We start from the raw sequence: 18387 nt of genomic DNA on the forward strand, positions 1-18387 counted from the left end.
GCTTTCACATCAAAATCATGTGCTTTCAGTTAACTGACTTCTGATCTTGGTAGAGACAATGAATACAACAGTGCAGCAACAGTGGAGGTGAACGAAATTTAAAATCATTTTGTGTTTAAAGGAACTTTTACACATCATTTAACGAGTATTGGATTCAAACAATAAATTTGTGAGAATAACACAACATCCATACCTGATCGTAACAAGAAGCAAATCAGGCTTACGATCTATAAAACTTGAGCAGTGACAAATCGCGCTTCACTATCAAAAATGATACTGTTGGGTTATTAAATCTTAATTGCGTATAGCAACTCGGGCGTAATTTGCATTTTCCCTTTTTCTTTAGGTAATAAATATTTATATGTGCATGCATTTGGCTGTTATGAAATTTAACGGTAATGTAGTGTAGATAGTGTAGATAACCTCATGGTTACTTCATCAGCTACTCTTGACACCAACTGTTCAATTAAGCCGGGAGGGAAGGTGTATTCCTGGGTCGGCTGTGGAGCTGCTGGAGCGGGTTCAGTGGACAGTGTTGACGGACTCGGTTCATGTCTCCTCGTTTTCTTCTTTGGAGGCGCGGTTACAGCTTTGGCATTGGCTGCTCGGTTTCTTGATCGTGTAGATCGTTTAGCAGGCATTATTCTGCAATGTACAAAGCTCAAAAAATTAGGGACAAAGTAAATCAAGGGGGTAGGCCAACGAGCCAAAAGCGTTGACAAACAGATTGAATTTTGCTTAACGCAAAGTGCAAAATACAAAGCAACTAATATCGTCCAATAGTACGTCATTCAAGCAATATTGTCTAATTTGAACTGTACATTCCGATATTTCAGCGTAATCAATGCATGTGATTAATTGCTTGATATTTTGCTCTAGAATAGAAATTTTAAAAGCTAAACAGTGAACGAAGATTTAATTTCAAGGCCTTCTTTGATTTTTTTTTTCTCGAGTTACGAAACCGTAGCGCCAAAGTTTTCAATAGCTGTTACAAAATGGCTAAGGACATAAAGAATGAAAATTCGTTCACAGTGGACCCCACAGGAAGCTATGACGTCGTATGTGTATATTTGTATACTTTTTAGCCAAAACAGTAACATTTTGCCGCGTCACAGCCAAGCTATTCTGAACTCAATATACTACCTAAGCATGTAATAATCCAGCAGGTTGAGAAAATTTGGGTTTCACAATGGGTTACTACGTTTTTTTGCCTTCGTCTGTAGCAGTTTTTAAAGTAACAAGTTTACTCTTAATAAATGAACTCACTTAAGATAACATCTTTCAACATTTAGCTACATTGAGATACTGAGTTTCTTGAGGCAAAAATGGCAAAACCTTCAAAGCCTTTTAAAGTTTCTCTAGCGCAAAGAGAATGTGACTGCAAGTCATCGGTCGTTAGCGACAGGTCAAATATGGTATATATTATTGATCGAGTTTTTTCGACGAGCTAAATCAGTGTACGGGAACGAGTAATGTTTTGTGGACATCAGTCAAACTGCATAATAATTGTCTTAGCATGTCCTTGGAAACTGTGCACATACGGGAATTTTTGCGAAGCATGGCAGGTCATCAAGGCTTCCAGTTAAAGCCATGTCCCATCAACACAACAATAATTATGAAATAAGAACATCTCTCACCTGCAATTGTGGATTTATCCGCAACTTCACTTGATGAGAACCTGAAGTGAATGTGCATGCACCAGTACGCACAAGTACTACCACGTGACAGCTGTGACACACAGAGGGGGTGTACTGTAATGACTTCTTTCTTCACGTCCCCATTGCACATGCCCGGATGTTAACATATTACAACTTGATCCTACTTGATGCGGCGAACCACAGAATAAGCCACAAGGGTAATACGTTAAACTTCATAACAGCCAAAAGCGTATAAGATCTCATGATACTGTTCCTACGTCACAACGGTATACAGGGTTTTTTTACGATTAGATCGCGATGTATTCATTTGGATCGTGGTAAGAGGACAGAGAACGGAATGGTGCAAGAGGCGTTCTACGGAAGGATCATTTAGATTAGGCGCGTGTTTCTGTAGCACGAAGCAAAACACCTTTTCATTGTGCTAAACAAGAACCTTAAAATGGCAATATTAAGGAATTGTTACATTAAATAATACTTCTTAGAATAGGCCTTATCACGATTTTGGACGCCATTTTGAAGAGTAGGCAAAGCGAGTAGAAATTACAGTGTTTGTATGGGAATCCGACGGCAAATATCTTCTACAAAAATAGGGCCCCAAGGGTCCATGGCGAGAGGCAAGAGAAGTGAGTCGAGAGAATCCCGCCTCGGGAGTGACTAGAGTCACTTGAGACGACAAGACAGCAAAAGCGGAGCCGAAGTACTACAAATCCAGACCAGTGACAGTGCGACTCACTGTACCGATGATCAGTCACAGGAGCCCGAGACAGAGGAGCACCACCACCCCCCGCACAGCAACGCGAGCGCGGGGCACCCCGCCGGGGACCGGGCACCGGCCCCAGGCGGCCCGGCCGAGAGGGACGGCCGTCGCGCCACAGTTTGTTTTCTTTCCCAATGCGATAACTTTTATCGGTTTTCTTTTTCCAGTGTAGTGTTTGCGTTGAACTTGGCCGCGGCGATGGTCGTTCATTGGTTGATTTTTTTTGGAATGAGGTAGTTCAGATTCTTGCTTACACCTACACCACGGTCGGCGTAATGTTCTTGCAGCGCGGCTGCAGCAAAACACAAAAATCGAATTCTGGACAACTTATTAATTTTAAAGTTAAGATACTAGGCAAAAGTTTTTATTCGCCAAGTTTGAAGGTTGTCGCTGGGCTAGAAAGCATTTAGTTACGTTTTTAATTTTTCCATACATTCGTCTATAATTTTTTTCCGCGAACCGCGTCAATCATGCCGTAAAAAAATAAAGACAAATGTATAGTAAGTTGTCCAGAATTCAATTTTTGGAGAAGATATTTACCGTCGGATTCCCATATAAACACTGTAATTTCTACCCGCATTGCCTACTCGCCAACTGAATGGCCATTGAATGGCGTCGAAAACCGTGATAAGGCATTTAGATTATGCTGTAGGAGTTAGGCAAGAGAGCCAATAATATCGAGGGAAAGCTGCGGGTTTCAAGCGTAACAGCGATCACAAAATTAAACTTGAAGCCTTTTTCGGTCAACCTGTTTCTATGGACGCGATTTTTAAGTGATACCTGACTAAGTCACGAAACTGTAAGTAAATATTAATAAAACAGCAAGTCACGCGCTTCAATAACCAAGAAAGTTAACACTTTCAAGAAGATTTCATGGCCAGAAAGAATAATAAGTCTGTCATATCCATAACACAAATAAAAGAGTCCTTTTTTCGCTCTGGGCAAACACAACAAAAACTAAAGAAATAATTTTTCGTGTGCCTTTTAAGCTCCAGTGATAATCATTGATAATTCGAGGCTTGAGGTTGAAATTTTCGCCATGGTATGCTCACTTCGCAACTTTATTTCAGTAAAATGTTTGAATTAGTGTTTTTTTCTCATCGAGTTCTCTCACAAGAAAGCATGTAGTGATGAATAGAGTAACCAGAAAAAATTATTTCTAAGTCTTTCTTTGATCAATCACTGGCGCGTGCACCTCGTCATGAACTGCCCTTTATGAATATTCCTCAGTATAAAAACACTGTGTAAATCCGACAAAGGGCAAAATAAAAGCGCGGAATACTTACACAGCACCACGTAACCTGCACATAGCTAAACCCACAAGAAAAAGTTGTTTTCTCGGGTAGAACATCGCAGCGCCGTTTGGATCGTACCAGTTCGCACGTTTTTTCTTCACATGTTGTTTTGACATGTGACCGTAACGCAACAGAACCTATTGTTCCACTGTGGTCATGTTGACTTATTCACGGTTGGGTGAGTGACAACACGTAAGTGTCAAGACCAGATTTACATTAAATATATTGACGCCAAGACGGGTTAAATGTATTTTCAGTCTACCATCTATACACAAATACCGAGAAAAGGAAAACAAGCGAGTGCAAATCCTGACAAAAAGAATAACAAGCGCGACTGAAATATTCTTTTAGTAAATTGACACTACGGTTATACGGTTACGGTTATTGCCGTAGAAAAATTTCAAGAACAATGTTGGAAAAAATGTCGAAAAACCGAAAAAATGATTTGGACATTTCAGTTTGGCTTAAACGAAGTGATTTTAGGCGGTAAAATTATTGAAGCGTTGTACACTTTGTAAGGTGAATGAAAAGTGTAAAGAAAACGAGCAGGAAAAAATATTTCTTTGTAAATATTTCTCGTTTAATCTTCTCTAAAGTTGTCTCTATCATGGAAAGTTTGTTGTAACGGATACTTCGTTATACAGGCGTTGGTAATATCGGGTCAGGGTTCCACTGCAGTTAAGAGCCATCGATTTATTGTATACCCACCCCAGTGTAGAAAGGAACACATGACGTGTACATGGCTTCTGCAAGTAATCGCTGCCTCGTCCCCAGGTGTCCTCGTCCTTGGTTGTGCACGGTTCGCTTGGCGTTGTGGGACTGACATGCACGGTTCGCTTGGCGTTCTGGGCCTGATGCGTACGGGAAAGCGGTTCGCTCCCTAACCATCAACCCCCGAGCTCCCTGTTTTCCCGCCTTACCGCCTCAACGTCCGGCCAATTGGCTGGCTTTTTTGCGAAAGGAAGATGTTGCTTAGCAACATGACTAAGTGTTGCTGAAACTAACGCGTTTTGTTTTTTGCAAGGAATAATTAACACCAACCTCGTCACCCAGTGCGCTTTTCCCTTGGGAAAAACACGTTTTCAAATTTGGAGGAGTCGCTGTGTGAACGCGAAAAACGTCCTAAAAGGACATCAAACATGATGGCCGATGGAGAATGAACAGCGTTTAGGAAAATGGCGTAGTCTATGCCGAGTTTCACATGTTCTCTCAATCAATTGAAGTCCCCTTGCAATATTTGGGTGGTCAGTAACGCAACGCTTCTCGCGACGATCATATAACGGCTGCAAAGAAGACTGGGATTGTAAAATTACGTTTAATTCAGCAATAAACCAAGTTCAATTAAGACTTTGTTTAAACAATAGGCCATGTTCTTGTTTGAGTCTTGAAATTATTCGTCACTTCGGTACATCATTTTCTGCAGTCGAACACTCATTATTTTCTGACGATATCAAACGCCAATAAGGGACCAAAGGATCTGCTACAATCAGGGAAAACCAAACACGAACTTGTTGCAAAAACCTGACGATTATCCCTTGCTACGCGTTTTTGTGCGGCTAACTCCTTCGAAACTCCACCGTCGCTTGTACTCAAAAGTAATCAACTTGAGCAAGCCTAGAGCGGTTTTCAATTGAGGGTTTTAAAACTAAAACCAAATTCATCACTCTGGCCAATCGCAAAGAACATAGACAATCCAGTAAACCAATCAAAATCCAAAACAAATGCTTGCTGCGGCAGCAATCGCGAAGCGCGGGAAAACGTGTTAATGCGAGTCACGATTGCTTTTGGTTTTACGTCTGATTGGCTGAGAGAGTATGCAAGTTCCTTAAACCAATTACTAAAGGTAGAGGTGCAAAACCAAAGCAAACGCGAATTTCTTTCGAAACTCAAGTGAAAATCACTCTAAATCCACAAAGATTCAAGGAACTGGCAGAAAACCCTAATAAAGGACTCAATTACACAAAGGGAATAATTCGACAACAATTTTTTTTTTCTTAAGGTAATTTGAATTCTCAATTTTTATGCATTTTTATGTTTTTTCCGTTTGCTAGCTTTGTACGAATAACTTTATCTTCAACCTGAAGATTTCAGTTTTTTATACAATAGGAAGACGTAAGCCGCTAGCGCTTCAGTTAATTTTTCAAAGGTTATGAAAAGCAATTAAAAGGAAGGGCTATAAATTGTCTCATTTTAATTAAGTACTGCTGGTAAAAACGTAACCGCAAGTACATTCACCGAAGGAGTAAGCGCGGATCAGTGAACTTGCGTAAGCCACTAACTAAGCTGATAAACTTGTAATCAGAAATAATAACAAGAAGAAACCTGGATTAACGTGATCATTAGCGGCTAACTCGCTTCATGCTAACCACTAGATCGGCGATCATTTCACAATAGCAGGTTATTTTTAACACTTAAAATGAAAGGTACACCGACAAACATAAGCTGCGGGGTATCCTTGTTGTTATGTAAAGGGGGGTTCACAAGGCAGCTGTAAGTCAACTGGGAACATGCTCGCGAACGCGATCTCTGGGTAAAAAGTACGGAATAAATGTCTTACAAACGGGATCTCCAACGAGAATTTCATAAAATTGACAGGTAAGGTGTGTTAATGATGCTGAAGTGTGTTGTGTATTGTAAGAGGCCTGAGTTTGTACATCTCTAAACCTTAGCTTTTGTTTTCTGAATTCTGAATTCTGCATTGTGTTTTGGTTTGGTTATATATGTTAACCAAGAGGTTCATAGAATATTATTAGAAATTCGGAAAAGAAAATGTTGCTTTCCTGTCCATGAATACTGCTAAACGGTCATAGTTTAAAGGAACTCCTCTGTAAAATAAAGCCCCCGCTTTTTAATAAACGTTTTCGAATTTTCTTAATCGTTGAACCTAAATGGATTATGTGAAGCAATTAAGACATTAGAATACAAGTGAACTCAAAACTGTCCTGCTTAGTCAGTCTTCTTTTCATGTTTTTCCTTTTAAGAAGACAAACGTCCAGCATAGTTATTTACACTTTTGACAGACTGCACGGCTAATTATTTTCGTCCAGCTGATAAAAAATGCAATTTAGCAACAACCGGTAGAAAATATTCCCGTGCCTAATTAAAAATTTTTGATGTCCTTTAGGTGTTATTTGCCGAATACAAGCCGAATTATCTCACTTAACCGTGTCTACTCTCTCAAAACAATCTGATTTTTGAACACTGATTGAAATCAGCCATATTTTAAAAATATATATATATATTATTATGCGAACTGAATTTTTCGACTACCGAACGCTTTTTGTTAAAAATTGTTCTAAAACCTCATGCATCTTTAAGCTTGTTTTCGAACTGCAATATGGAATTTTCTAAAAGAATATTGAAAAATTTTCATGTTGGGAAATACAGTTACCCGCTCTGCAGGACTCGCTTTGAATTGTTCAAGAAGAGAAACTTTCAAAACAATCCTCTCCTATTATTTTGAAAATAACGACAAACGATCGAGCGCTCAAATCTCATGAATAAAATGTGTATAACGTGCGAATTGATTCGAGAAATAAAACCAAAAATAGTACACAGCGAGCGAAAAAACAAAAATCGAATCTGTGGGAGAAGCGTTGAGCTTTTATGTTCACAACAAGACACTTGTGTTATTGTTACTGACACACGTGGATGCCAAGTCGCTGGTGTACTCGGCGCATCTTCAGTATACGGTAAATATCTTTTTTTCCGATGCATTTTGGATTTACATTTGTTAGTTTTCCCATTATTTGAAACTGCTAGATGCGGAGATTAAACGTAATCCTGCTTTTTTGTTTTCCTTTTACACATGAACATAAACCCTGTGGCAATTTCGCTTCCTAGCATCATCTGCCACGGATACATCTTGAATCTAATTTTCTTTTCAAATTACGAATACCTTAAATGAAAGAAGGAAGTTTGTATTGTGTCAATTCCGGGAACGGAAACTGCCTTGCATTAGAGGGTTGTTTATGATGAAGAACTGGGCCGATTATATGAGACCAAAAACATCTTGTTTTGCCATTTATATAACAGTAAGAATTTCGAAAAAAAGAAAGACAAATATGTAAAAGATGATAGCCGGGCCTGGCTGCAGATGTCATATTTTTAACCTTATAAGCAATAGTAATTCGATAAATAAGTGAGAACTTTCATTGTGAGGGTAGAAAGATGATTTTGTATATAGAAGTTTAGGAAGACCTGCAAAAAGTTCTTGTCGTCCCCTTTCAAACTTCTGTTGCATTTATACCGAGATGAAAATTTGAGAAGTTAATCAAGTATCAGCCGGTCAAGAGATTTTCTAGCTGATGAAACTAAAGCATCAGAGCTTTTCGAAAACGCAACCAATTGTTTTGGAAAAAGTGTAAAAATCAATTTTAAAATGTATGGATTCGATTAAAGGTTGTGTAGAGTGCAATGCTAATGTGATGTCAAAAGACAGAAGGCTAAAGTGCATTTTAGCATCGCGTAGAACTCATGAACATTGATACCAGTGTTAATAAATTTTCTCTTGTTATAACTAAAGGAAAGCAACCTTACTTTTAATAATTAAATTTTAAAATTTGCATCTATCTAACTAAACTGCCATGTTTAATTTCAAGTCATCGCTGTTCCATAACCTTGGTTAAGCAATGAAGCTTTGGAGTAAAGAGCCTCTCACCTTGCTAGCTCTCGCAATAATCCAAGTTTGTTGTGGCGGCACAGCTCTCCCTGGCGACAGGTTGTCGATTTACCAACAGGAACGCTTGTTTGGAGGTAGGTTGAGTGAGCAATCGTGCACGCTGGAAAAGAAATTTTAATTATTGGATACTAAAACATAAGAAAAATGTAAATTTGGTCAAAACACCTGCTTAATATGCCTTGCCATGGGGAAAGGTAAACACTGGAGCTTTAATTTAATGGAAGATTTATCTTATTTTAATTTTGACTTTAAGGAAAAAACTTAAAAAGAGCTCAACTACAATTGGAAATCAAGCCGATGTATTTGCTTTATGCTTTCTTAAAATTATTTCTGCGTTTTTTCTTTCCATGAGTAATTAAGGATAAAAACCAGCCATCACTGCTGTCAATAATGTGTATTCAGCAAGCCATTTTCGATTGGACTGATCACTTTTTACTAATTATTTACTTCTCTCTAAGCAGTAATGACTGGCCTAAGGCCAATGTCGTTCTATTGCGTAACAATGCCTTATTACTCTAAATTGTCTTTCATTCAAATATTTCGTTAACAATCTCCTGCTAGTATGTTTTTTTGGTTCATTTAGTAAGTAACGTCGCATCAAGTCAATCATTTAACTGAAGCAAGTCTTACTTTAAAAGCTCTATTAAGCCTTAAGGCTTATTTCTGTAAATAAGACCTTTTAAAGCGGGAGTTAAAAGAGAGGACTCATTATAACGGACAGGGCTTATTTCAAATCATATTTCAGTCAGTGTACATATAAAAGAAAACAAGTGGACTTTTTAGTGCTGTTTGGTGCCACATTTTCACAAAATAGCAAGAATAATAAGTAAATGTGGCAGATGAATGCCTTTTAAAGCGAAAAGTTGCCTTGTTTTCTTGTTAATTGACATGCCTTACCATCTAAGGAGGGGGCGTAATAGAAAGGGGGCTCATTAACCAATTGAACTTCCAGATGGGGGCTTTATAGGGCTTGTACAATATGTTTTCCCATTGAAAAATGTCCTGCAATTATGTTAATAATAATTTTGTTCGCTTCACGCCCCTTTATCCAAGGTTTATTCAAGGAAACTTTCTGTTTGCCTTTAATTAAAGATTCTCAAACATGTGGAAAACAATTTCTTCGTCCTCAAGTCAAGCGAAGTGGAAGGACGAGAATAAGATCTCACGTGATGAGCAAGCGGATAGTGGGTGGGAGCTGGAGTGGTGATGGGGCGTGGCCATGGCAGGTGGCGCTTTTGCTGGATGACACTCAAGTGTGTGGCGGCTCACTCATCAGCTCTAACTGGATTTTAACTGCCTGTCATTGTTTTACAGGTGCGTTACTGAATACTGCCTTGAATTCAGATGTTTATGATGAGATACGTTGTGCAACTGCACTTTGAATTGATCATCGTTGATTATAAGCAACAAACGTGTTTGAAATGGTCTTGTACAACTTTGTTTTCCTACAGATTACAGATCATCGACAGATCCGACTCGTTGGAAAGTTAAACTTGGTGCGCATCCAACTGCATCCAAGGAGACGAGATTTGAAGAAATTAGGGAAGTCAAGAACATTATTCTGCATCCAAAGTACTGGGGCAAAACTGAACATGGAGTTCTTGTTCAACCTCCTGATTATGATGTTGGTGAGTAAAAAGTCAGTGAACTGAAAATAATTTAGTGACAATTAACAAGTACAGCAATTTATCTGCTTTCGACGAAAATGTAACTTATTCCAAGCTGAAACGGGATAACTGTCAACTTAAAACTTTTTTTGTTTTGGCCTGTTTTATCAGGCAATCGCTTTTTGGTTAGGTAGAAAGCAATCCACTGTACAGGAAAAGATGGCGCCTAAACATTTACTACAATAATTTGCAAACCTACTACAGCGAATAGGCAAATCATATAAAGCCATTTTTTACATCGTTACATACTATTTTCGCAATTTTAACAACATTGTGCATGCTGCGCTCAGAAGTACGGGGAAAGAAGAATTACCTCAAAGTTCTATCGCTTTGTCACTTGCAGCACTACTTGAACTTTCAAGTCCAGTCACTTATGATAGTCACGTGCTTCCAGTCTGCCTCGCCACCAGTGACATGGCATTTCCTCCTGGAAAAACCTGCTTCATAACAGGATGGGGGACTAAAGGATGGAACAAACCCCAGTCTACGTTTCTGCAGGAAGCTCCAATTCGTCTGGTTTCCAGAGAGGAGTGTAACGAAAAGAAATCATACAACGGAACCGTTCCTCTAACAGCTTTGTGTGCAGGCTTCCAAGATGGCAGGATTGACGCATGTCAAAAAGATAGCGGCGGGCCGCTGGCCTGTGATCATGAGGGACGATGGTATCTTGTTGGGGTTATATCGTGGGGAAAAAAGTGCGCGCTTCCAAATAAGTACGGAGTCTATGCTGATGTACGAGTGTTACACGCGTGGATTACAAACGTTATACAGCAGCAGAAATAAACTAATAAACAAAATAACCACAAGAATTTCTTTTTATGCAATCGTGGTTTTCTGTGTTACGAAAGTTATTTTAAAGTTTTCTCGCTTATTTTTCACGAATGGACAATTTACACGGTACTTCGCACAGAGCAAACAACCCATGCTTTATTTACATTATTTGCCTCAGACCGGCGCTCTGATTGGTGGAGCATCGCGTTATAATCAGGTATCATAGACATGTCTTTCCTATCTCAATAAAACTAGAAAATACTACGTTTTGTTACAAAAAGCAACTTAAACACTGAGTGGGTCTGCAAGGAATGGTCTATCAAGTGTTGGTATGCGCTTTTTAAACGTTTTTACTCTGGTTAATGCAAATTTAGTTTGAAATGTTAGTCATCTCCATCCCTCGGTGTAAATCCCGAGAGAGAGAGACTGGAGACGACTGGCATTTCAGGTTAATAAATGTACTAATCGACCAAGATATAATACTGTTTTAGGTATATATTGAACACCACTTTCTGTTTCATTTCAATGTTCCAATGTGTAACAGTAAACAAATGCTTTAGAATAACATTACCGTCATTTGACAATCACAACTATTAGTGCTGTGTCACCTTATTTCATCGTTTTGTTTTGTATAAAAGTTCAAAGTTTTGTCTGTCACAAATGCTTAGGTCAGCATTTAACAACGCTCAGGAAAACGATGTAAGGCGGTTTTACAACTGTAATGAGGATGAATCAGCCTGTAAAATTTAAGGTATAATGAAAGCAAAATACACTTTGACAATAATTGTATTTATAACACCTGAACTCCTCAAACAATGGTTATTTTTCTGAACCCACTCATGGCCAGGACCATGCTAAGTACACCCCACTTCTGCCAACAGTAAACACCATAAATGTTTTGTAATACACAGCTCAGTGGTGGAATAATGCCAGCATTTAGATAAAGACACAAAACAAAATGCCTTAAATATATGTTTTTGAAACGGGGTTGTATCGTATGAACCGTATGAACTGTATCGCAACATCGTTATCAGTGTGGCAAGCTAAAAACAAAATCTGGGGTGGGGTGGGAGGGTGTACGAAGAGAGACGTCAAGAAGTGCTATCTATGCTCGACACTGTTAACGGAAACAAGACACTTCGCGCTACACTTATATAATTTTTACTGATAGTTTTTAACTTCAATGTTTACCAAAAGGAAGGCTGTATGTAAGGAAGACTGCACGCCTAGGTGATAATTCCCCAAAGCCACAGATGACCAGTAAGCACCCAACGTAATAATATTAACTGCTGTCGAGATTTAAGAAGATTCCAGGTTGCAAAACAACGGGAAATAATCCACTAAGAGCAATATCGAGAAAAAAGAGACTGTAAAACAGTCTTTGGAACTTTTGGCCAGCCTGACATTTAAGGAAACTGCTGAAGAGATATTTTGCGCCATTGGAAACAACGATAAGTAGAAAATTTCGGCCATCAACCCAACAAATAAGTCGTGAAGACAGATACATCTCCACCAGCGAGGCTGCTTAAGAGCGAGTTCTGTATTTTTTAAACGGTTGAATGTTTATGAGTGAGATTAGCAGAGCTTAGCGAGGAAGAGACATAAGAATAATCGATCTCATTTTCATACAAATTCATACGAATTTTTGTTTGCCCCGATGATGCGAAATTCATTTACTTCAATGGAGACCTTTTATCCGCCAATATACAAAAAGTCGCACAAATACTCTACGCAATTAAACACACTTGGTGGTATGAATGTTTTTATTGTCAAGTTCCCGCTTTCGTTAATATCTCTAAGAAACGTATTTTTTCGCCATTTACCGTTCGAAAAATATGACACTTTTCGTTTCTCTTTCTCCCCTTTATGATCAGGAATAGACCATTTTGATTTGCCAATTATTGTAAACTGAAGTCCTTTCAAGAAACGAAACTAAAGTGAACATGCATGTGGTATTAAGAATAAAATTCAAATCCTGAGTCTAATTTTTTATATGAAATATTAATTCCACTTATCCTTAATGCATATAACATGATCATAGACATGTAGGCGCACGTCCTATATCCAACGAACGTTTTTTTTAATACAAGACAAACTTTTCGGCGACGCTCTTGGTATTTGATAATGAACAAAGACATTTCTGAGACAAAAGGATAGCTGTGAGATGTTTTAAATTAAAATTTATTATTATATTTGGTCCCTCGCGAATAGAGTTTTTTTTAAAATCAATTATTGCATGACCAATCAAAAAAACTTAATCGGGTATCCGTTCACCTGGCTTCATTGTCAGATCTGATAATGAGTTCCCGTATGGAAATGACCATCTGATTTCCTCGAGCGCGGCAGTTTCACTCATTCGAGCAGTCTGTCTGTATATGTATTGGAAAACTAATGTTTTAAAAGGTACAATTCATTAACATCCTACTAGCCGAGGCTGGGTGAGACTTCAAGCCTTAAGGAGGTTTTTCAAGGTAAGAGAAATACTATGTCAGTTTAAAACACAAAAAGGAACAATGTTCGATTGTGTGATGTCTCAGACGTGAACTCTCTTATACCAGTCTGTTCGATTAACAACCAAATGACTTATTTGTAAGCTAGTTGTTTGAGGAAACCAAAAAAGACTATCTTGCTTTTCAGAGCTTTATTAATACAGTATTCACATGTGTGTGAATAACAATAAAGCAGATACGATGAATTGTTTTGATGTATTGAACAGGCTGTTTTGCGTTCTTGGAAATTATGCCGACAGTTCGACCCATTGTGGGTTATTCCGTGTTTTTATGTTTTGTTTAAGCATACTTTTGGTTTTAACGGGATTTAAAAAGGTCTTCTTTCCTAACGTTTCCATTATTGAAAAAGAATCTCATGCGAATACACAAATGAGTTCGGCTTCAAAAGGTGAGACAAAGCTAACCGGATAACAAATAATACAAACTTAATCTTTAACTTGTGACTTTACCTTATTTCTGTGAACACTAAGATAAATAACTGTTACGCTTTTTGGTTAACTGTGCCTCTAAAATTCTTGAAATAATGCGAATCAGAAACATAAAAAACATCAAGCCGACAAAATTAAAACGCTTTATTATTTTGATGCTTTTCGCTTTGTCAAATATGCAAAAAAGTAAAATTCAAAACAAAAAATATAAAACACATCTGCTGCGGTTGAATGAAATAAGCTTTTAAAAGTATAAATTTTGGGGTTTTGTTTGCGCAAAAGTTGGACAATACGGTATATTGCAGACATAGAAAGTGCTACAACCTGTACGGAACGATGAAGATAGAAAGTCAGAGAAACCACAAAAACGGCATGGAACCACCTTAATAGCCTCGACACAGATAATGAACAATATAGCTAATACATTCAACCTTCTTACTTAGACTAAATGTGTTTATGCTCTCCGCTTTAATGAAAATAAGATAGCAAACTGAAAGTACTTGTCAAGAAAGCGCAAATATATCAAATATATATAGCTCTGTTTAACGAAACGTCAAACCATGGCGCAGTTAATATTTTTTACTGCACACAGGGTTGGTTTCAGAATGTTTGTTCGGGCTGCAGTAAGAATTCTCATCTTGGCGAGTGTGTTTGGTCTATGCAAGCCTTACAGCAGGAAAAGAGTCTTAGGTAAGAATGAAGTTATTTTGCTAGGATTCGGTGCCAATTTATACACCTCGGAATAGAGAAAAGCCTATGTTGGAAAAAGTGACTCAATACGTAGGCACTGACCGGGCTTGAGCTCAGACGTCTTGATCCCGGGTAGTTAAAAATTACTTAAAATTACTCAGATCAGGGCAGCAGTTATTTTCGAAGACACAAGGTATCTTTTGTTTATTTATTCCTAATACTTTCGCATAATCTCCTGTGTAATTTTCGAAGAAATGTCAAGAGCAGACAAAAGACTGTCGAGCAGTAAACAAAGCATTATCAATAATGACCATCTTATGAAAAAGACAAGGTTTTAGTTACCTAAGCAAATACATACTGTTGAGTTCAATAAATGGTAACGTAAAAACAAACAAAAACAAGAACCAAAACCAATGCTCTTGAAGTGTGTTATCATTTGAAACATTTCGCGGAATAAAATCGGGTAACAATCTTTATTATTTTAATCGTATAAATAAAAGGCGACGTTATTCCTTCTTAAAAGAGCAACCCTGTTTAAATAAAGGCACTCTTCTTCTTGACGGGCTAGAGTCCATAAAACATCCATAATTGCTAAATTGGCCGTTAGAACGTAATCTATAGAGCTCATCGTATTTTATCGTTCAAAAAAACACCCGGCGATTTAATTGTCAAAATGAACATGCCAATTTCTTTTCAGAGCCCGAGTGTGGTGTACGGTTCCTTCATAAGGACGTAGAAGCTAAACGGATTGTTGGAGGCCACGTCAGTTCCCCTGGGGCGTGGCCTTGGCAGGTAGCTCTGCTCCTAAACAACACACAAATGTGTGGAGGATCGCTTATTTCGCCGGAATGGGTAGTCTCTGCCTCGCATTGTTTTGTGGGTAAGAAATGCAAGAGTGATTGGTATCTCATCTCTCGTACTTCGCATCACAACCAGTAATTAAAATTTATAACCTTTTCAAAAGCATGGGTTCATTAGATGCTAAAGTGACTGTGCTCCATTCAAGGATTGATACAGACGTAGATAGAGAGTCCTGAAGTGGAGTATAAATCCCATTCTCCAGCCTTTTTTTTGCCCAAATCTTAGTCCTATTTCTATTTTTTGTCTTTTGTGATTCCCGGTCCCAGTTACCCAAATCCTATTTTAGACCATTTTACAGATGAAAAAATAGGCAAATTCTAGTTCCCATTTTACCCATTTGATCCCTTAACGTGCAGATTTTGAATTATCGTTCTCTTGTAATATTTGTTCTACGACCTTCTCGCTCTTAGGGGGAGAACATCTGCAAACCAAACTTGATTTTACACGTTAATTTCATTGGCTTATGAAATGGATCGATGCACTTTTTTCAGTTTGTTTAAATATCCAGAAAACAATAAAGTTAACCTGGTGCCACCATGTCTCTGAAGTACTTTCGATGAGACTAGAATAAAATGAAGAGAAAAAAAAAACAATCTCTTCTTTAAAATAGTACGTTCAAAAATCAAACAAAATTGGGGCATCACAGGTGCATATTAACTATTCACTTTATTCCGTATTTGACAACGTAACAAACCAATAGAATTCAACACATTTTCTATATGAATTACCTCCATCTTATTGCAAATCTGATTTCAGGTTCTGAACTGTCCACGGATCCCAAAGATTGGACAGTGACCTTAGGAGAGCACCACCTGAAAAACGAGGACTGGTTTGAGCAAAGTAGAAACGTGAAGGCCATTTATACTCACCCACTGTATGAAGGTGGCGCAAATAAAGTCACAGACAACGAACTAAAAGGAATCCCACCAGATTACGATGTTGGTAAGAGAAACATCCTCGTAACTTCATCCTCTAAAAAATAGACACTCCTTTCCTTGCGAAAAAAACGTAACTTTTTGCTCTTTATTTTCTGGTTTCCTTTACATGTATTTTCTGTGGAAGAAAAAACCTGGATTGTATTTAACTTCGACTCACACAAGGTTTGGTTCTACAGTCCAACTACAATATAACGATATTCCCGATATAACGATGAATATTCTACGTTCCGGCAAAAGTTACAGTAAAATGTATGGGACGGAACCCCGATATACGATGTAACGATATTCCAGATATAAAGATGAGAATTTAGCGGACCAAACGTAAAATCCTCCCGATATAACGATATTATCAGTACACCGTTACATTTTATGTGCAAAACATCGAATTTAATGCAAGAACATTACGGTAATCGAGTCACCTCTAACGTTTCAAAAAACAGCTTTGCACGATGATATACGGAAATGATACTGTGTTCTTAGCCTTCTTATCAAAGTTATTCTCTCTATCCTTTAATATGCAGTAAAAAAGTACTTGTTAGCTTTACCCCGATATAACGATATTTTCGGTTATTACGGCTATATCGTTATATCGGAAGTTTCGATATAACGATTCTTCGATATAACCATATTATTTTACTGCTCCCTTGGCATATCGTTATATCGGGGTTCCACTGTAATATGATTGATTACAGAGGTTTACTGGGCATCTTTGTAAAAAAAAATTCTAGGGAGATGAAAAAACAGCCAGAGGACTAGCAGACGGACGGAGGGAGGTGGAAGGCGAGAGCGAAGGGGGGGGGGGGGGGGGGTTGGGATGGACGGACTGAAGAATAGTTGGCCTCTATGAAATATTTGACTAAATATCTATGTCATGCTTTTCTAATAAGAAACATCACAGATGAACTTGTAACACTACATTGGCAAAGAAACGCTAACCACTAAAACCTAGCAAACTTACTTAAGCAAACCCTTGACCCTTTTGACTTTTTTCCAGCTCTGCTGCAACTTAAAACTCCTGCAATACTGGACAACTTTGTATCCCCGATCTGCCTCCTTCCTCCAGGCTTCATCTTTTCCGCCGGTAAGGAGTGCTATGTCACGGGTTGGGGCCACACACAGTGGAGAGGACCAAAGCCTGACATTTTAAGGGAAGCCAAAGTAAAGCTCGTACACCAGGACAAATGCAACGCAGAGAAGTCATACGAAGGAACCATTCACAGCAGAGCGCTATGCGCTGGATTCGAGGAAGGTGGAGTTGACGCATGTCAGTACGACAGTGGAGGGCCGCTAGCCTGCGAACACAACGGGCTCTGGTATCTTACCGGGGTTGTTTCCTGGGGTCATAACTGTGGGGACCCACACAAGTATGGTGTGTACGCTGACATGGAAGAAATGACACAATGGGTCAGAGAGGTTATAACTGACCAAGAAAGTTACGTCTAGAAAAACATGAAGTAAACTAAAACGCTATATTTCCGAAACTGTAAAACAAACACAATAAATTAAAATTAAGTTAAATAAAAGGATATTTTGAGACACAAAAGTAAAAAAACTATTCAACAGCATAATTCGTAAGCCAGCTGTTAATCCTGTTAATTGAACTGACCTACGTGATCACGTTATACGTATTACATCAATTTGAAATAAACTTGTGAGGTCAACAATACATACTTGTTAAATTTTCATTTTTGGATCCAAAGCAAAGTTTTTCTTTGTTTCCATGTTTGAGCACCATAAAAATCTTCATTACGAAAGTCAAGAGCAACTATTAGAAAACAAAAGCGAATATTCATATTTTAACGTCTTACAATTTTGCTATATAGAAAGGTCATCATGCAGAAACGATGGACATATCGAGGTCCCATATTGAGGTCTTATCCTTTTGTAGTTTATAATCCCACCCCATTTTCTCTGAAAAATTTCGGAAAGCGCAACTCTGGAGATTTGAGAAGGTTTTTGCCGTCAGTTAGTACGGGCGGCTGTCAGCGGTTTCGTGTACACCAAATGATGCGGCTATGTAATAGTGTATTTTGTTTTCACCAAACGGTTCAGCATAATGTGAAATGATAAACATAATAACAAATGGTTTTCCATCATGTGTAACGATTTACCCTAATAACAAATGGATTAC

The 18387-nt window shown here is 38.3% G+C and overlaps 3 protein-coding genes across 3 annotated transcripts in view; 2 read left to right on the forward strand and 1 right to left on the reverse strand.

Moving 5' to 3' along the window:
- The window catches only part of LOC144634362 (carbonic anhydrase-like), a 40184-nt gene that overhangs the window by 2368 nt on the left and 19429 nt on the right, over nucleotides 1–18387 (reverse strand). Inside the window, exon 2 of the mRNA XM_078493295.1 lies at nucleotides 8371–8491. The gene's annotated coding sequence lies outside the window, so the exon portion shown is untranslated. The remainder of the gene's footprint in view (nucleotides 1–8370; nucleotides 8492–18387) is intronic.
- LOC144634358 (serine protease 33-like) lies at nucleotides 5931–11769 on the forward strand. The gene is made up of 5 exons (XM_078493290.1): nucleotides 5931–6305; nucleotides 8312–8465; nucleotides 9484–9705; nucleotides 9843–10019; nucleotides 10402–11769. Exons 2-5 carry the CDS (start codon nucleotides 8342–8344, stop codon nucleotides 10839–10841), a joined length of 963 nt encoding a protein of 320 aa, XP_078349416.1. The 5' UTR covers nucleotides 5931–6305; nucleotides 8312–8341; the 3' UTR covers nucleotides 10842–11769.
- On the forward strand, nucleotides 13143–17922 carry LOC144634359 (transmembrane protease serine 2-like). The gene is made up of 5 exons (XM_078493291.1): nucleotides 13143–13300; nucleotides 14360–14457; nucleotides 15155–15337; nucleotides 16075–16260; nucleotides 17251–17922. Exons 2-5 carry the CDS (start codon nucleotides 14373–14375, stop codon nucleotides 17697–17699), a joined length of 903 nt encoding a protein of 300 aa, XP_078349417.1. The 5' UTR covers nucleotides 13143–13300; nucleotides 14360–14372; the 3' UTR covers nucleotides 17700–17922.

The sequence above is a fragment of the Oculina patagonica genome, chromosome 13 (assembly GCF_052425735.1).
Source record: "Oculina patagonica isolate OP01 chromosome 13, crgOcupat, whole genome shotgun sequence".
Taxonomy (NCBI): Eukaryota; Metazoa; Cnidaria; class Anthozoa; order Scleractinia; family Oculinidae; genus Oculina; species Oculina patagonica.